The 20,027-nt window shown below is 33.4% G+C and overlaps 1 protein-coding gene across 4 annotated transcripts in view; it reads right to left on the minus strand.

Annotated features, from left to right (window-relative positions):
• Positions 1-1,763: 1,763 nt before the first annotated feature.
• Positions 1,764-20,027, minus strand: part of COL24A1 (collagen type XXIV alpha 1 chain) — a 364,470-nt gene continuing 346,206 nt past the window's right edge. For all 4 annotated transcript variants that reach the window (XM_073234227.1, XM_073234226.1, XM_073234225.1 and 1 more), the window contains 5 exons: positions 13,657-13,722; positions 12,854-13,022; positions 6,948-7,057; positions 6,192-6,407; positions 1,764-3,223 (listed from right to left, as the gene is read on the minus strand). In XM_073234227.1, coding sequence (XP_073090328.1) covers positions 3,077-3,223; positions 6,192-6,407; positions 6,948-7,057; positions 12,854-13,022; positions 13,657-13,722 — 708 coding nt within the window. In that variant the 3' untranslated portion in view covers positions 1,764-3,076. The remainder of the gene's footprint in view (positions 3,224-6,191; positions 6,408-6,947; positions 7,058-12,853; positions 13,023-13,656; positions 13,723-20,027) is intronic.

Here is a 20,027-nt window from a genome sequence, read left to right on the forward strand (position 1 = left end):
TCAGTCATTGACTGGATTAAATTACCTGCCAAAAGGAAATTAAATTCTCTCAGGAGGGAGCTATTATAATTTAGAGCTTCTGAAAATTTTCACACAGAATGTATGACATTTAATAAAAATTGTTTTATGTGCTAGGAGACAAGACCAAATGCTGGAAACTAAAAGACAAAATACATGATAGAAAAAGAATGTTAGGACATACAGATATTGCAATACTCAGATATTGACTTTCAGTCAATAATGATTATTAATATGCTTAATAAGTGATAAATGGCAGGGTGGAAAATTTCCCCAAAGAACTGGAATCTATAAAAAATGAAATGAACACATTAGAATTGAAAAGTACAATTTCTAAAATTAAGAACTCAAAAATGGGTTTGACGAACACACAGCACAGGTAACTAAAACATAAATGAAAAAGATACACAAACTGAAGCATAAAAAGAAAAAGACGGGAAATACAGAAGCAGATTGATAGATGTGACACTGTGAGTATGTCTAGAATATGTGTAAGTGAAGTTTCAAAAGGAGAGGACAGTGGAATGGGCAATAGTAAAGGTTGAAGAAACTCTGCCCAAAAATTTTCTAAGGTTTACAAGAGATATCAAGTCATAGATTCAAGAAGTACTTTGAATCCCAAGCAACTAATTACACAGAAAACTACCCTGAGTACATTGTAAGAAAACTATTAAAAACTAAGGACAAAAAAAACCCTTAAAAGCAAAAAGCTCTCTTTGAAACCCTTCTTTCAGTTCTTTTGAGTATGTAGATGAAGTAGAATTGCTGGACCATATGGTAATTCCATGTTTAACATTTGAGAAATTGCCAACCTGTTTTCCATAGTGGCAGCACCATTTTACATTCTTACTGGCAATGAAAAAGGGTTCCAGTATCTGCAGATCCTCACCACCACTTTCTTTCCTTTTCTTTTCTTTTTTTTTTTGATACCAGCCATCCTAATAGGTGCAAAGTGGTAACTAACTGTAGTTTTGATTTTCATTTCCCTAATGACTAGTGATGTTTTCCTTTCTTGGGTATTTGTGTATCTTTTTTTGGAGAAACATCTGTTGTTTGACCATTTTCCAATTGGGTTGCTTTTTTTTTCTTTTTTTAATTGTAGGAGTTCTTTATATTATTATATATATATATAATCCCTGATCAGATATATGATTTGCAAATACTCCATTCTGTGGGATGTTTCTCCACTCTATTGGTAGTGTTCTTTAATGCACAGAAGTTTTTAATTTTGATGTAGTCCAATTTATCTTTTTGTTTTGTTGACTGTGCCTTTGGTGTCATTTCCAAATAATCATGGCCAAACCCAATGTCATGATGCCTTTCCCCTATGTTTTCTCCTAAGAGTTTTATAGTTTTAGCTCTGAAATTTAGGACTTTGATCCATCTTGAGTTAATTTTTGTATGTAATGTAACGTAAGGGTCCAACTTCACTCTTTTGCATGTGGATGTCCAATTTTCTCAGCACCATTTGTTGAAACAAACTGCCCTTTCCCATTGAAAGCTCTTATCACCCTTATTAGAAATCAACTGACCATATATGAAAGAGTTTATTTCTGTGCCATGACCTCATTTTGTACAAATAGGAAATAGGCCTTATTTCACAGGTATGAAATCCGTTCATAGGTATGTAACATATGTTCTAATAATGTAAGCATTTATAGTACAGAAGGGCTATGCCAGAGGGGCTATCATACATAATAAAACAATATGGTAAAAAAAGAAGAAAAACAAAGTCCACCAAAAAATATTTAAGCATAATTTTATTATAGTTGAGTGTGGTTTGCTGTGGCTAAAGGTATGTTTATAAAGAATGTATAAGCTTTTCTATGTACCAAAATGTATAATATTATGCTTTTAATACTGGACTAACATTTTTCTGACAAGGAAAGTCTGAACTGGCTGAGCCTATTTTCAATGGCAGAAGACTAGTTTTCTTCTGCATGTTGCTTTAAAGACTGAAAAAGTTCATTCTTTTAGGTCCCAACTTATTTAAATTTAAGAACAGCAAAAGAAAATCAACAATTAATACAAAAACATGTGATTTCTATGAAGCAGAAATATAAAGTTTTTATAATTTAAAACAACAGCAATTTCAAAAGATTTGCTGAATTAAAACTTTACAAAATATATATATACAAAGTATCATTCCAGATGATCATGGATTTTTAAAAATAGTGTATCAGAATTCCCAAACTCTAATCCAAACCTACTACTGAATGTAGCTGGCCTGTAATATTCTTTACAACAACTTAAAAAATAAAACAAAAACAAAAGAAACCTATCAATTCTCTTATGCATAAGTACAGGTTACAATGCACTGGTATTGATTCCATATTCACAAAGAGAATTTTAAAATAGAACAAGGATTTCATATAAATAATATTTTACTTGTTATTAAGTATGTGATCAAACAAATTAAAATAAGTAGCCACCAAACATCTTGATGTAACCAGTACATACAGTCTTACAGAATGACAAAGACGAAAAAAGAAATAAAATAGTCTATGAAAGCCACAAGCACCTTGTTTTAGAAAAGCACCAAGCAACACAAAAAGGCAACAAATAAGAGGTAGTATACCACCGGCTAAGATGTATATGCCCTTTGGGGACCTGAATACAACTTAGTATTTAGGAAAATAACACATATTAGACTGTGGTGTGATTTTTAGACAGAAGCATTGCACATTTGGGAGCATTAGCCAGTATTGCTCCATAGTGCTCTGCGTCTCCAGCTGTCTAATAGGTATTTTGCTCTCAGACAGTCAAAATATATAGGATACCTGAAGAATTCCATGTTTATAAATTTTCAGTTCTAGGGAATTCTCTAAGAAAGCTCAGATCAATATAAATTTTAAAAGAATTAAATACTTTATCAATTATAGTCTTTTAAAAAATGCCTTTCCCCTTCTTAAGAGGAAGTCTTTTCTTCCTGAGATTCTTTAAGATCTAGCCAATGCTTTATATCATGCATTTCACAAATAGTGTCTTTCCATTTATATTTTTCTCTCTGCAGCAATTACCTGGCCAACAGCATGAATTCTGAACTAATTCTTAGACTTTAGAGAAAGCATACAGAACTGCTTTCAATGTAGTACTTCCTTTCAGTTTTGAGATGAGAAAGTTTTTGTACTTCAATTACTGGGAGTTGATTTGGGTCCTGGGTATGAAAAAGGAATTTTGCTTTATGCCAGCTGCCATCTTGAATCTGTAAAATAAGAACAACATTATTTTATATGTAATTACTTTATTAGCAGTCATTTTCAGCAGACAATGCACTTCAGACAATGTAGATTTATTTTAAGGTTCAGAGGGAATGACTAGAAAGTGCCTGGAACAATGTCCGTCACAGAGTAAGTGCTTATTAAATGGTAATGATTACTACGAGTAACTGAAAATGTGGGCTTATTACTTTCTTTAAATGGTATTGCGCCTTCTAATTTTTCAGTTTCAGAGACTAAGGCTAGACTTCCAGTTCTGTTATCTGGGTATCATTGGAACAGATATAAATATAGTCTATGAAAGCCACAAGCACCTTGTTTTAGAAAAGCACCAAGCAACACAAAAAGGCAACAAATAAGAGGTAGTATACCACTCTAGTGTGAGTAATACCCATCTGTTCTGTGTTCCTTTACTTGGGACTGATTCTTCAGGATAGTCATTTTTCTTGGATGAAACGGAATAAACTACCTCAACCCCTCTGTACTTTAGGCAGGAAATAATCAGAATCACTTCAGTCAGAAGTAAATTATAATTATGTTGAATCATCTTTTAGTTTTCTTTTTTTCTATTCTGTGGTTAATGTTTTATACTTTCTTTTCTAGGCGTCTCTCTTTCTCTAATTATTGTATGTTCTTTATTTCTGATAAATTCTATTATGGAATAAAACTATATCACAAAATATCCTACTATTAAGATTCAACAATACAAAACAGAGAAACACAATGGAATGGTTTTGTGAAGCTTTTTATTTGGCAGTTTATTCACTTATTCACAGAACTATCATGATATAAAGTTTAGAAACTGAAGGAACTTTAGAGATTATTTAAGCTATAAAGTCCATTTAAGTTACAGCAATTGAAGTTCACTGAAGATATATTACTAAAGTCATAGCTTGGTGTGATAACAAGAACTAGAGTTCTGTGTATAAAACACTATTATAGATTAACTCAAATCTTTCAAGCAATGTTTATTGAAAGTATATACTAAGTTCTTCTGGCACAGTTAAATAAGATATAATCCCCTATTTTCTTACAGCACTTGGGAAATATAAAGATGAATAAAGTGATTTTGCCTTCTGAATTCTATCAACTTATAAATCTAGTCAGAGGGAGAAAAAACATAAACAGCTCTAAGACTATAAATGGTAAGTGCAATATAACTAATGTAGACAATAGTGTTAAATTACTCATTTCCAACTGGAGTAGTCAGAGAAAGCTTTGTGAATTCAGGATTCAGAATTTAGGGTGGGCCTTCAATTATGCCTCAAACTTCCACTTTTTTAGAGAGGTAGAGAAAGGCATTTCAGAGAAAGGGAATGACATGAATAAAAAAAACCAAAAATGGCAGAAAAGTAGAAGGTGATTTTGAAAATAAGAGGGGCATGGGGTACAAGTACAGATTTTGGCCTGGGACAGATTTTGATAGAAGTCTAGGTACTAGCATTCTTCTCACATATAAAACGGAAATGAAAAGGGTCATAAGGATTAAATTGAGGTTTCAATTAAAAGTACCTCGCAGGATAGTGTGGTATGGGCTTTGGAGTTATATACACCTGGGGTTGATTTCTTCCTCCTCCACAAACTTAGCTGTATGAACTTGAGCAAGTTACTTAACCAGTCTGTGGCTTCACTATCTTACCTATAAACAATAATAACTTTTTCACAAAGCTGATATAATTAATTAAAATATTGTATGTAATACTAGGGTACCTGCCATTTAATAAGCAACCAATAATTACTTGTAGGAATTGTTCCTCCCGTCATTATCATGGTGATGTATAGATCAGTTGGGCCATGGCTTAGGGTGGATCAGCAGAGAAAGCCAAGCTGGAGAGGTAGATTGGGGACTGTCTCTTCCAAGTGTTGAATAAAGAGCTAATAATTTTAGACTGTGTCTCAGAGATAGTAGTGAGTCACTGAGTTTCTGGACAAAATTGTAAAAGTTAATTTGTTGGTAGCGATCTCTTTGCTTAGGGAGAATGAACAGTGTCTGACAATTTGCCTATGATTTTTCAAATACCCAAGCACTATTTTTCTGGAAATAAAATGTTATGATGAAGTAGAGTTCCCTGGAAATGATAAGAGATCTTAAACCACAGGCTTCATTGCACACAAGAGCAGGAAACTAAGCTACTTAAAGTCGTTAATGATATGTATGGAAAGTGGGCAACTCTATTCTCTATAACAAGGGATAGCAAACTCTTCTGAAAGGGCCTAGATAGTACGTGTTTTAGGTTTTGTGTGCCAGACAGTCTCTGGGTCAGATTTACTCAACCCTGCCTTTGTAGTGTGAGACAGCCATAGTTAATAAGCAAAGAAATGAGTGTGGCTGTGTTACAATAACATTTATTTACAAAGAAGAATGGTGGGCTGGATTTGGTCAGTGGACTAATGTTTGCTGTTAGCTGCTCTGTAATGGAATATTTTTATATTATTGGTTTTTCATAACATTCATTATTTAGTTTTAATGGTTAAATTGGGCAATGATTCAAATACTGATTGATAGAGCCAGTAACTGCATTATGCCCATATTTGGTATAGATATAGGGACTGACAAAAATGAAATAAAACTGACTTGCCTCTATAGCCTGTCTTCCATGAAGTAAAAATGGTGAAATAAATGACAAAAAATTATTTATCTCTATACTCTATGTATCTATCCAGGTGTGATGTAATTATTTTATATGGGGAATAAAAAATTATGTATTAATACCTGTTTTGCATAGAAAAACTCATGCATGACCAATGGATATGACAAAAGTTGACAAAATATGATATATGCAAATACTGGATTCTGAAAAATGTAAGGTTATTACAAATTAGGCACATTAAAACTTCCTACCCTTCTGTATCTGCAGTTTGCAGTTAAAGTCTTACTCTCATTGTTTTAATTTTATATTATTATCAATTTTAAGTTAGTTACACTGAACAATTCTAAAAATGCCATTCCCTTACCTTGCAGTCATCTAAAAGCACTTCAGGTTCAAGTAGAGTGTTTTCTTCAAAAATCTGTCCATTCCATCCCTTGAAACCAATAGGCAATCCTGAGCCACCTGTCTGAGTGCTTGTCCACACTGGAGTGTTTAGACAGTGAATAGTGATGATATGGGTCGCTTCTGAGCTCAGTAAATGAAGGAAGTTCATCTGGACTTTCCCAACTCCAAACTCCAACTAATGTCATAGAAACAGTATGCAGGTTATAAGATGCAGCAATTCAGAAACCTACAAGTCCTTGAAAGGTATCCTTGAGAAAGATACTTTTCTTGGTATTTAAGTGCTAGTCAGTCAGTGGTGTGCAGGTAAAGGCTTATCACTGGCTTTTAGTGATGATGTCATTTTCAGTAAAACTTTAGGTAACTGGCTACTATTACAAACACTGCAGCTATTTGGGGATTTTCTAAAGTATGTGTGTGCATAGAAAACATATGTTTCACATTTTTAAAAGGAATTTAAAAAGCATAATCAATAGAGTAAGCCATCATAAGCCAATCATAAAAATACACAAACAAAAATGTCAAGAGTTACTAGGACAATTTTTTAAAAACAAAAAATTTCTTTCTTGTATATGGTAGAGAATGATACCTTTGCTTCTGTTCATAAAATTCGTAATTATTTAAACTGATAGGATTTTAAAAATAATTGTTCACTGATACTGGGCAAATAGTAAGGTATTTATATTTTAGAAATAGTATTCTAAAATTCAATGCATACCTTTGTCACAGAAACTGGAGATAAACATGTCTGACCACCAGCACTGAAATTACAGAACACCTCAATGGCATCTGAAGGGCATCCAAGATTGGGATCAATCCAGTACTTCCCTGTTGATTTATTGTAAAACATAAAGATACTTAAATGCCATGCTAAAATATATTTGAACGATCCTTACAAATTATCATGATACTTTAAATATGTATTTTCAATCTTACCCATAAAAAAACTTAGAAGATAGAAAGATATTTACATTTAAGGAGTGAATGCAAGCATTCTGTAAAATTGATACTGAAAATATTGTAGAATTCACACACCTATCAATTTGAGGGCATTTCATCATTTTAATAAAGAAGGATAGAATGGCTGCATTTATTGCCACATTCTACAGATGAGATGAGCTCAGCAGCTTAAAGTGAATTGTCCAAAGTTACATAGTTAATATGAAAGCTGCAGTTAATGTGGTGTATATGTATATTTCTGTTCTATGTCATTCTAGATAAAAATGAGTATTAAAAAAATAGAAACAACTTCTTGAGATAAAATGCATCTTTATGATAATCAAAAATAAAACATTTTTTGTTTTCAGAAAGAAAATATACAATTAAATGGTTGTCATATTTGTGCATTCTTCAGTAGATTTGTAGGTGGGGAAACCATTCCACTGACAGCCCAGGAGAATCAAGTGCCAGGAGAATTAAAGTTAGCCTATCCAAGCTGAAATACTCAGGCTGAAGAAGTATTGAGCTTGTATCTTAATTCTAGGAAGAATTAAGATTGTTTCTGCACTCCCCACCCTCTTTACTTTAACCATTAACTTTCAGGCTCAGAACATTGAAATAGCACCTTATTTAGCAAAAGGAAGGTATTTTTCAATGAGGTATCCCTGCTTTCTTGCATTAAAGTGGCAAGACAATTAAACAGTTTTCTCAAATGTCATTTTTTACAGTAGGTAGAAATTCTTGTTCATTCCACCCTTACCCTACAGCAAAGATTTCTCTAGCTCATCCTGGGCTTCCTCCAGTCCATTATTTTGGCTTTTAAAACATCCTCAACTATTCTCCCCTTTACTATTGTACTAATCTTTCAAAATGAACACTTGCTGAATTGGTAGCTCCAAGTTGCAGTGGTTTTCAAACACTGGAGGCATGAGAACCATCTGTTAAAACACAGATATCTGGGTCCCACCCCCAGAGTTGTTGATTCATTAAGTCTGGAGCAGGGCTTGAGAAGCTGCATTTTAAAATCTAATTCTAGTCCAGGAACCACATTTGGAGAACCACTGACCTATTGAAATATGGAAGAAAGAAATATAAAAGAGATTCTACTCCCCAGATCCCTTCTCCCTTCATTTCATCAGGATTTTGAACATTTTGTAAAATTTATAGGAACTAGAGCTGGATTTTTCACCAGGACTGACATAGGCTTTCTGTCTTACCTAATAGGGTAAACACATATTTGTACTCACCATCTCTTCTCCAGGAAATAGTTTCCTACTACTATGTGAGTTAATAAATTCTTTTAAAAAAAAAGGTTTCCACCAAGCAAACTGCCATTTTATCCGGGGTGGAATGCTTTGAATTCAGGTATTGTGTTGTACAATGGTGAACTGGTAGGGGCTTCATAATTTTTTCAAGGTATGCTGAACTATAAATAAAGCATTATACCATTAAGATATCTTTTGTACCCTCTTAATATTCTAACTCAAAACTGGCTTTTCCCTGAGGACACTGCTTCCCTTGCAGCTCTTTCAAGTTCTGCCACAGCCTCTACAGCAAAGCAGCTGGAGCAGGGAAGGTGTCTTTCTACTTCTCATTGCCACCTCCAGACCATCCTACTTTTTCCCAAAAATCGCTCCATGGTAATTCTTTGAAGACTTAGCTTTGGCTGGCTATCACTTTCAGAAAATCTATTTATGACTTAATTCTTCATGATTTTAAATCTACAATAATGATACTTCCAATACCTTGGCCTCTCAGTTTGTTAACTCTTTTCCACCAATGTTCTCGTACCCTTTCTGTGTTCTCCCTCATCCCCTGCCCCATTTACTTTCACCATTAACTTCCAAGGCCATACCCTAGCCTTTGTTACCTAAGACTATAATTCCTCCATAATTAAACCTCTCTTTTCTATTCAGCCCATTTCCTCTAGTGTCCTGATTCCCATAGTTCTTCTATCCCCTCAAGATCTACCATCTATGGATAATTGTATGTTCATTTCCCATCCTACCCAGCTGAAAACCTACAATCCTCTACTGCAATTAATTTCCTTAGAGACTTACTGAACATTCCCTCCCTGCCTCACTTCACTCTACTTGTCTTATAAAAGCCGAACCTTACATAGTCTAATTTTACGCCTAATCTGTAGCCATACCTGCACAGTTAAATGTAGCAAGAACATACAATTATGCTGACTGACCTCACTTTAAATTTAAATGTTTGTAAGGTTGCCATTTAGTAATACTATGTTTCTCTAGTCCATTCCTCTGTCATTTTCCTAGTTAATTACTTGAAATATTTTTCTCTCCCCTGAAATTCATTATACCTATTCCTTCATCCTTATTCTTGACAGGTAAACTTTCAATTTCAATAAGACAACTGAAGAAATCTGAAGGAAACTTATATAAGCTCCCACTACTATATCTGTATTTACTTCTATAAGCCCTATCACCTATCTGTATTTGCACACACATATTCTGCCTTCTCTTATTATTGTGAATAAACTGTGTTCCTATTCCTATATAATGCTTTTCTTGCCTATTATACATTCCGTTTAAAATTCCTCCTGTTATATTTTCTGTTGTCTGCTCCTTCTGCCAGTTCTCATTCATGGTGTTTTGTCAACTTGTATGTGTGGTTATTGTTGATCATGCTGGAACTGTATTTGAGACATTGTTTATGGAAATAATTTGAGCCTCATGATGACAGTATATTTTATAGATGAGTTTTGTTTCTGTCATTATACTAGCAGTCAGGAACCATCTTAGTCCAAGTTCAAAGCTTGAGATTTTCTGAGCCATCTCAATGATGTGAAGCTAGACTACAGTTTATATGAATGTCTCTTTTCTTCCAGTTTATCTTTACTCTTGGAGTAGAGCTCTTCAGCAGCCTAAGGCCTCACCTTTGGTGGGCCACAGATTCTAACTTTTGAGCCCTTACCCAATAAAGCCACCAAAAGCACTATTCAGTTTCTGGTCATACCAAGGGCAAAAGTAACTTTAAGTGTTGTGATTATCTCTCTTTCTTCTTCAACATTTTGGCTTAAAAGTTCCTCACTACTTTGTTAGCTATTTGACACTTTAAAAAAAAAAAATTTTAGCCAGGCAACTTGAATTACTTACTTCATTACTGGGAATGGAAACTCTCTGGTTCTATAATTTTCTCTTAAAATCTGATAAGGTCTTAACCATTACCATTCCTCTGAACTTCTCTGTGGAGATCATCAGAGATCTTCATATTGCTAAATCCAGTAGTCTTTCTCAGTCTTCCTCTCACTAGACATTGAACCAGTTGATCCATTCCTCTTTAGGCAAACATTTTCTTCATTCCACATTCGTCTACTTTTCCATGTGTCTCAGAGATAGCTTCTTACGTTTTTTTGCTAGTTCTCCTTCTGCCCCCCATCTCTCTGATCTGTAAACACTGGAGAGCCCTAAAGCACAGTTTTTTTTTACCTCTTTTCTTTATTTTTATTTTTTACCTACTCTTTAGGTAGTCTTAAGTAGTCTTAGGGCAATAGATAATATTTATGCAAATAACTTCATAATTTTTACCCCTAGCAAGGACCTCTCTCTTGAACTTTCTCTTGAATAGCCAACAAACTACCTGACATTCTTACTTAAATGTCTAACAGACATTTCAACTAATACATCTAAAACTGAACTTCTGATCTGTTCTCCAAACTTGCTTCTCTATTGCTATTAACAGCAATCCCACCCTTCCAGTATGTTAGTTAAAAATCTTAGAGTCATCCTTTGTCATTCTATTTCTCTCATAATCCACATCCAAATTATCAACAAAAACTGCTGGCTCAGTCTTAAAGTATATTAAAAAATTTGACCATTTCTCATCACTTCCCCTGCTACCAACTCTGGTCTAACCCATCATCATGTCTATTGGATTATTTCAAATTTTCTCAGAGGCTGTTTCTACCTTTGTCTTTTTTATATTTGCAATACATCAGCTAGGGTAAAATTTTTAAAATCTAAGTCAAATTGTGTCATTCCTCTGCCCTAAAATTTCCAGTGACTTCTAATCATCACAGTAAAAGCTGGAGTCTTTTGAGTAGTTTATAAGACCCTGTCTAATCTAGTTTCTAAATATCTTTCTGACTTCATATCCTGCCTTTCCTATTATGCATTCCCTTCCAGTCAAGTGGCCTTCTTGTTAACTCTAGAACATGCAAAGTATACTCTCAGACCCAGGGCCTTTGAATTTCTTCTTTCTGCCCATAAAGCTCTTTTTCTAGATTTCCTGTAGCTTTTTCCCGTACCTCCTTCTAACATTGCTCAAATGTCGCTTTCTAAGAGATTCTTTTTCTAACTACTCTATTTAAAACTTCACCCTTTATTTCCACTTTCTATCAGATCTCCTTCCCCTGCTGTTTTGTGTTTCTCTATACCATTTACTGTCTTCTAGTGATGAAAGTATTTTGGGGGATTAAAGACATTTCTGATACCTTGCAATCCATACCGCTTAGCCATTTTTTCTACAAGGAAGGCAGACCTTGAATTAGATTTCAATGATTTGTATGTATTTGAATGTCTTTGTTCCTTTCAATTGCATAGAATTGCATTTTTATGCCTTTAAATATGGGAAAGAATTGAACTTAGAATTATTATAGGCAGCTTTAATTGAAAATATTATTTTAGTTTTTGTGGTAATCTAGCGCAGGATATCTCTACAAGTTAAGCATTTTATTAGTATAAATAAAATGAATATTTTCATTGCATTCCTGGAATGGAAGCAGATGTTTTTGAATAAGAATATATATATATATGTATATGTATTTGATTTATCTATCTATAAACCTTCTATTTATCTATAAACCTTCATGTGTGTGCATGTGTGTATGTGTATATAAAATTAAAATAAATAAAATGTGGACTACTATTCACCCTGCAGAATAACATAACATAGTGTTTTTCAAAATGGCATATGTGTCATTTTTTTGGGAATGGAGTTTTTAGTAAAAGGTGTTAACTACCAATATTCATTGAACCATTGACCATAGACACAATAGAAATTAAAATCAAATGACATATTGTAGCAGACAAAGTTTCTCCTACTTATCATCACATAATGGTAACTGCTGCACTTGCTTTAAACTCTTCCTTGATGGCTCTCTTCTAAATTCATTTTTGCATCTCTGGTGAGTGGATTTTAGAGTATCAATATAAGGATGAGAAACTTCCAAGAACAACAGATAACTCCACCTTCATGGTCACTGATTCTGAAATGAGGCATTTAAGTTTTGTCTTGCATAAAAATTATAGAAGATGCGGTGGAGGGGGCTCTTCTCTATCTTTTCTTATGCTGCCAACTTTGGTGGTTCCTACAGATGCTACTGTCTGCCAACCCAAAGGCTAACCCTAGAAAGGGTTAATTTTTAACATGAATGTGACATGCTCCAAGCACAAAGTGCAATAAACAAGGGACATAGTTGGGAGGGATGGGTAAGTTGAGGATTAATAAGGCTATATAGAAGGATATATACCTTTGTAATATGAACCCTTGACATCAAAAGCTGTCACCTTCTAAGAGTATTTGGTTCTTGATGATATTACAATGACTTCTGCCATATTTTATCAAAATGATTAAGAATTGGAATGAAAATACTGCATCTCCAACACACTGAAATGATGAAATGAAATCAGACATCAGAGTTTGATGAAATAAAGAACTTACCATCTGATACTTTGTGTTCACAGGTAAGCAAATCTTTGCAGATTCGTGCTGGGTTATCCCGTGTGCCAAGAGGATTCTTAATGCTGTGCAGTAAATTGCTTAGGTAGTTCAAGGTTTTGAATATCTCTGCACTGTAGTCAATTAAAGTAACTTCAGTATTCTGATAGCTCTGCCAAGTCATCATAGAAATCATATTAACAAAAAAGCATTAAGTAGTCATCACTAGTATGCAACCCTAATGATGAATATGGATCATGGCAGAAGAAAAATGTATTCCTGTGCAATGAGTGGGAGTAGGATGTAAAGACAGTTTGTATTTAAATATAGGCATATGAATATGTTTTATTAATCTTGATTCCAAATAAGCAATTAAATTCACACTTAAAAGTCTAGTTTTCAAGCTTACATAAAACTTAACTGTTACTATTCTACTGTATAATGTTTTTTAAAAATTATATATTGAATAATTAGAGTTTAAATAGGAAAAATGAGTAGGGATGATAGATCCCATTTTAAGAAATAGTTAATTTCATTTAACTATTTTTTAATAGTACCTAACTCCTTATTTTAAAAATCCCTAAACAATATTATATTTTTGTTTTAAATGTTTTCTTTAAAAGATATCCTATGCATATATTTCTGTTTCTTACAATTGCTTACTTTGTCCTTAAACAATGGTTTCATTATTTTCAATCTGTTTTAAATATAATCTTTGAGATAAAGCCACATTTTGCCCTCTGAAAAAGATTTCTGCTTAATTTGTATATTGAGAGTGCCAATGTAAATAAAGTCAGATATATTACCTCCATCTGTAGAGCTGTATGTGATTCAATCAAGGCTTGAATAGCAGCATTGATATCCATTTGTTTCTATGTAAAACAAAACCATTTGACATCAGCAATATGATCAACACTGAGTGCTCTAAAGTCAAAGCTATAAATTCTGAAAGCACGGCTGTTAAAGTATATGAAACTTATTATCTGAACGGGGTTTGTAACTCTTATGATTAGACAGATCTTGCAAATATTGCCTGGCTGTCTTGAAAGGACAATATGCTGCCTTCATCTGAATCTCAAAAATCTCTTAATTAAAACAGGACCGAAGTCTAGAGTTTTCAAATGAAAAACTATTTGTCTCTGCTGTATGGACACACACAGAAGTTACTCAAATGGGTGAAAAATGAAATATGATCCTCTCAGCTAATAAATTGTAGAGTGAAAAATAAATAACTGTAGTAATTTTCAACAGCTACATTCCTGGAATGAAAATGGAATAAAATACTACTGTCCTGAGGTAGTTACCACAGTAGTTTAATCTGATACTTCTGCGGTCTTAAAAACAATTTTTGAAGTTGAAAAATGTACCCTTAGTCCCAAAAGAAATAATACAGCATGAATCCAATCTCCTCCTGTATTTAATAAAAGATATTTTTAGAGGAAGTTTCAGCATAACCATTAATAAGTCTTTTTGTATTTATTTTTTAAAAAGCTTGGAAACTAAGAAACATGAGTTGGGAGAAAATCTATGAAACGGCATCTGTGTAAGCAAATCAAGAAGTCTAATTTCTTTCGTGATAATTATACTGCTAAGATATCTTTTTACTTGGTGGTACATACAATAGAAACTGTTTTCAACAGTTCTCTCATAACTCATGGTTGATAATTTAAAAAACTACCTAAAATGATGGGACAACCAATAAAATGCACTTTTCACTGTCTCAACATGTGGTTTTCATATTGGAAAATAATTGGACCCATTCTGCATAATACACACACATACACACACACACACACACACACATATATATATATATATATATATATATATATATATATACACTGCTAAACACTGTAATATATATTGAGGATAAAATGGTAAGCAGAAAAGATATTTGCCCTGGTGGAGCTGAAGTTTAGAAGGGGAAGAAAGGCATTAATCAATTCATCTCAAAATTACATAATTACAAATTGTGATATGTGCTATGAAAGAAAAGTGCTTGGACCTATGGGAGAAATTAGGGAGACTTAATGGAACCTGGAGGATATAAGAGGTTTGGAAGGCACACTTCAGGTGTCCTTGAGATAGTGACATTTGAGCTGAGATTTGAAGAATAAATAAGAATTTTTAGGAGACGGGGTGGGAGAACTTTCCAGGCAGAGGAAATGACCTTGCACAAAGGCCATGAGATAGAGAAGCATGATCTATTCAAGAAGCAGAAAGGGCCGGCCTAAAAAATTCTGTGTAGATTAAATAATTCTGACCATCAAGCTTTCATGAACGGGCAAATTATAAACATGGGTCACACAAAAAACTGGCAGTGAACATGGGCAACTGAATTAACTACTACACAATAGTCAACTTTATATTTTCCAGTTGGTTTGTGATTAGACTTTGATCCTAGAAAACTAGCAAAGGAGTTCTCACATTCACCAGATTCAGGAACCTTTTTCAGTTTTAATTATTATTGAGGTTTAAAAAATTTTTATTTATGTAACATAACTTTTGATATATACTGTAGTAGAAAAGAAAGCACAAAATTTTAAACTATTTAATTGCTTTAAAATGACTATAAACCCATTATGTGTTAATATAAATATTTTTTATGAAAAATAATTGTATTTTCCAGAACAAAAAAAAAATAGTGAGAAGATTGGCATTGTTTTATACTTTTGTACTTATCTTTAGTGGCTGGGTTAATAGAAAATAGCTAGTTTCTCATATTTGCTTCTGTATTCAATCTAATGTGTTATTTTAGTGGAAATATATGAAGAAAGTCTGGCCTTATAGAGATATGCAGTTGGAAATAAGGTATTTTTTAGTAACCTTTTTAGGTAATTGTGGTTATTCTTCATTGATACAATACCAATTCTTGACAAATGGTAATTTTTAAGGGTTCAGTATGAAATCTGAAAACATGTCTATGAACTTTTTATGCTCATTTATATTAAATTCTATTGTTCTTTTATCAATATCTATGCCAAAGAATCTTTTACTTATGCATGATTTTGTTAACATAATGCATTCATCATTCAGAAAATACTGGTTCATGGAATTAGCAGATATTTCAAATACGGCATTACATCATGTAACACAAAAATGCTATATTTTTTATTTAAAATATAATATGTAATATAATATAAAATGTATTAAAGTTTCTATTTTATAATATATTTTATTTTTTAAAACATAAAACCAAAATAAAAAATAAAATATTACATTATGTAATATAAAAAAATTACATTTGCTAACATCATCACCAGCCTCATTAGAAAACGTAAAGCTCTCAAACTCAAGTTGTAGATACAAGTTTTCCCTAACTTTTGTTTGAAAGTTTGAAATTTACGACTGGCATCAAAGTTTGTCAGTAGTTTTCCTTGAAATGACAGGCTCATTTGTCATTTCAACAATGTCTGAGTAACATTGTTAGCCTGTCAAGTAAAAATGGTGTTACACGAAAAGAGCAGGCAGCTCAAAAACTGCATATGTGCTTTTATTTGAGGCAACCATTGTACCTCAGTAAGGAGCAGAAGTGCTTTATATGTTCTTTCATTTCATCACACACAATATTAAAAAGGTATGTACTTAAGAGATTAAGGAGACAGCAAAAATGGTGGAAAAATGCCTTCCCAGAAATTTCTTTTATAAAAACAAAAAGAAAACTAAAAAAAAACGTCAGAATGAGGTTTTTCAGGGTCATAAGAAAATGCTTGCAACAATCTGGGGAGAATTTATTTTAAAAAAATAGCTTAATTTTACTAAGGGCAGTGAGCTCTGTGGAGCTTTAATTTGTTCTATTCCCATGTCTCTTTCCAGCTCTTTGGTAGCCATAAAAACCAAAAGCCTGTAATCACAGTAAAATCAAGAAGCTGGAAGCACAGGAGGGAGCAGAATGGAGTTGGAGTTGCTTCAAAGCCTCTTCCCAGTGAATTGTCATTATCTGACCTACCTGGTGGTTCCCTGGAAGACACCACTTGCAAGGTTTTCTTTATTTTACCTGACTCATATCTTATCCAATGCAAAAAGTCTTTTCCCTAGGAGCATTTTTCAAAAGTATTGACAGGGAATTGTTTAACTTTATGGTTGCCTGAAGCAGGGGAAAACAGGGTAAACAATAGGCTAACAAAAAGTTTACAAGAATAAGCTAGGAAAAGAGTTGTCCATAGAGACTATGGAAAGCTTGAACATATTCCTGAGAATCTAGAAGTCCATGTGCATAGACTGGGATGAGCACATGTTCAGGAAATACCTGAGAAGGCCCTAAGCTCTCTCCTCTGGCTGGCTTTCACTCTCTGAAATCAGGAAGTTAAGGCTAAGGCATGGCTGTCAGCTGCCTGACTGAGCATTGAAGGGGTGCTCCAACATATAGAGACATATGGCAAAAACTGGGAGACCAGTTTTGCAATTTAAGGAAATCTCTCTCCAGCCATTAGCTGACCATAAACATAAATATGTATATATAAAATATTTAAAATTAAAAATTTTTAAGGCATGCAAGGAAACATGAAAGTATAGCTCATATACAAGTAAAAAGACAGTCAATCAATATAAACTGCCCTAGAAAAAGCCCAGATGTTGTATTTGGTAAACAAAGACCTTAATTAGCTGTTTTAGGTATGTTAAAAAAACTAAAGGAAACCATGAATACAGAACTAAGTGAAAGTATGAAAAAGGTCCTATAAATAAAGAATATCAATAAAGAGACGGAGATTACAGAAAAGAACCAAATAGATATTCTATAATTGAAAGATATAATAAATGAAATGGAAATCTGTTAGAGAGGCTCAACAGTAGATTTCAGTAGACAGAAGAATCAGTTACCTGGAACATAGGCTTATTGAGATCTTCCACTCAAGAGAGCGTAAAGAAGAAAAAATGAAGAAAATGAACAGAGACTCAGAAACCTATGGACACCAACCAGAATACCAGCATATGCATAATGGGAGTCTCACAAGGGGTAGAGAGAGAAAAAGGGGCAGAAAGAAGATTTTAAGAGATAATATCTGTAAGACATCGACACAGGAAATCGAACAGGACACAAATAAATGGGAAGGTCTTCCATACTCATGGATTGTTATTGTTAACCCACAGCAGTCCACAGATTCAGTGCAATCTCTGTCAAAATACCAATGGCATTTCTCACAGAAACAGAATAGACAATCCTAAAATTTGTATGGAACACAAAAGACTCCAAATAACCAAAGCAATCTTGAGAAAGAACAAAACTAGAGGCGTTAATACTCCCTGATTTAAAACTATATTAAAAACTATAATAACCAAAATAGTAAGGTATTGGCATAAAAACAGACACATAGACCAATGGAACAAAAATAGCACAAAAACAAACCCATGCATATATTCATGACAAAGGAGCCAAGAATATGTAATGTGGAAAAGACAGTCTCTTCAGTAAATGGTGTTGGGAGAACTGGGCATTTGTGCAAAAGAATGAAACTGGACTATTACCTTATAGAATTCACAGAAATTAACTATATGTGGTGATGGATGTCAACTAGACATTGTGCTGATCATTTTGTGAAATATACAAATATCAAATCATTTATTGAATACCTGTAACTGATATAATGTCATATACAAAGTGTTGCCTCAGTTATAAAAAAGAATGACTGAAAATTTCCCAAATTTGATGAAAAACATTAATCTACACATCTACGAAGCTCAATGAACTCCCCAGAGACATCATAAACTACTGAAAGCTATAGACAAACGGACTCTTGAGAGCAAAAAGAGAAGACACTTGTCATTCCCTAAAGATCCTCAATAAGATTAATGGCAATTTTTTCATCAAAATCATCAAGACAAGAAGGCAGTGGTATGACATATTCAGAATGCTGAAAGATAGTCTGGCAACCAAGAGTTCTATGTCAAATTAAACTATTCTTCAAAAAGGAAGGAAAAAGTGAGACATTTCCAGGTAAAGGAAAACTAAAAGAATTCATTACTAGCAAACCTTCCCTAGAAAAGTGAAAAAGGGAGTCCTTCAAGTCGCAATTGAAAAAACAAGGTAGAAACTTGAATACACATGAAAAAATAGAGAGCACTAGTAAAGGTAACTATACAAGTAATTAAAAAAGAGAGAATAGATCCCAAATAGCTAAAACTACCTTGAAAAAGAGTACCAAAATTATAGGCCTCACACTTCAATTTCAAAACTTACTACAAGGATACAGGAATCAAAACAGTGTGGTACTGTCATAAAGACAGACCAATGGAACAGAATAGAGCCCAGAAGTAAACCCTCACCTATATGGTCAAATGATTTTGACAAGGGGTTCACCACTGAATAGAGAAAGAACAGTCTTTTCAACAAATTGTGCTGGGAAAATTTGATATCCACATACAAAAGAATGAAGTTAGGCCCTTACTTTACATCATATACAAAAATTAACTCAAAATGGGCCATAGACTTAAACCTAAGAGCTAAATCTATAAAACTAAGAAAACAGAAAAATATCATTGGATTTGACAATAATTTCTTGGATGTGAAACTAAAAACAAGGCAATTAAAGACAAGGGTAAATTGAACTTTATCAAAATTAAAAATTTCTGTGCCAAGAATGCTATCAACACAGTGAAAAGGCAACCCATGGAATAGGAGAAAATATTTGCAAATAATATATCTGATAAAGGATTAATACCCAGAATATATAAAGAACCCCTACAACTGAACAACAAATAAGCAACCGAATTCAAAAAAGGGCAAAGGACTTAAACAGGCATTTTTTCCAAAGAAGATAATATAAGGTGATAGGCACATGAAAAGATGCTCAACAGCACTAGTCATTAGGGAACTATAAATCAAAGGCACAATTATATATCATTTGATACCCATTAGGATGGCTGTGATTTAAAAAAGAATGTAACAACTGCTGGTGAGGATGTAGAGAACTGGAATTCTGTGCGGGGTTAGTGGGAATGTGAAATGGTGCAGCTGCTATGGAAAACAGTATAGCAGTTCCTCAAAAAGTTAAACAGAATTGCCATATCATTCAGCAATTCCACTTCTAGGTATTCACCAAAATGAACTGAATGCAAGAACTAAAACAGGTATTTATACACCTATGTTCACAGTAGTCTTATTCACAATAACCAAAAGGTAGAAGCAACCCAAGTGTCTACCTAGCTAAATCAAATGTGTTATACACATATAATGGAA

Source organism: Manis javanica, chromosome 4, assembly GCF_040802235.1.
Source record: "Manis javanica isolate MJ-LG chromosome 4, MJ_LKY, whole genome shotgun sequence".
Taxonomy (NCBI): domain Eukaryota; kingdom Metazoa; phylum Chordata; class Mammalia; order Pholidota; family Manidae; genus Manis; species Manis javanica.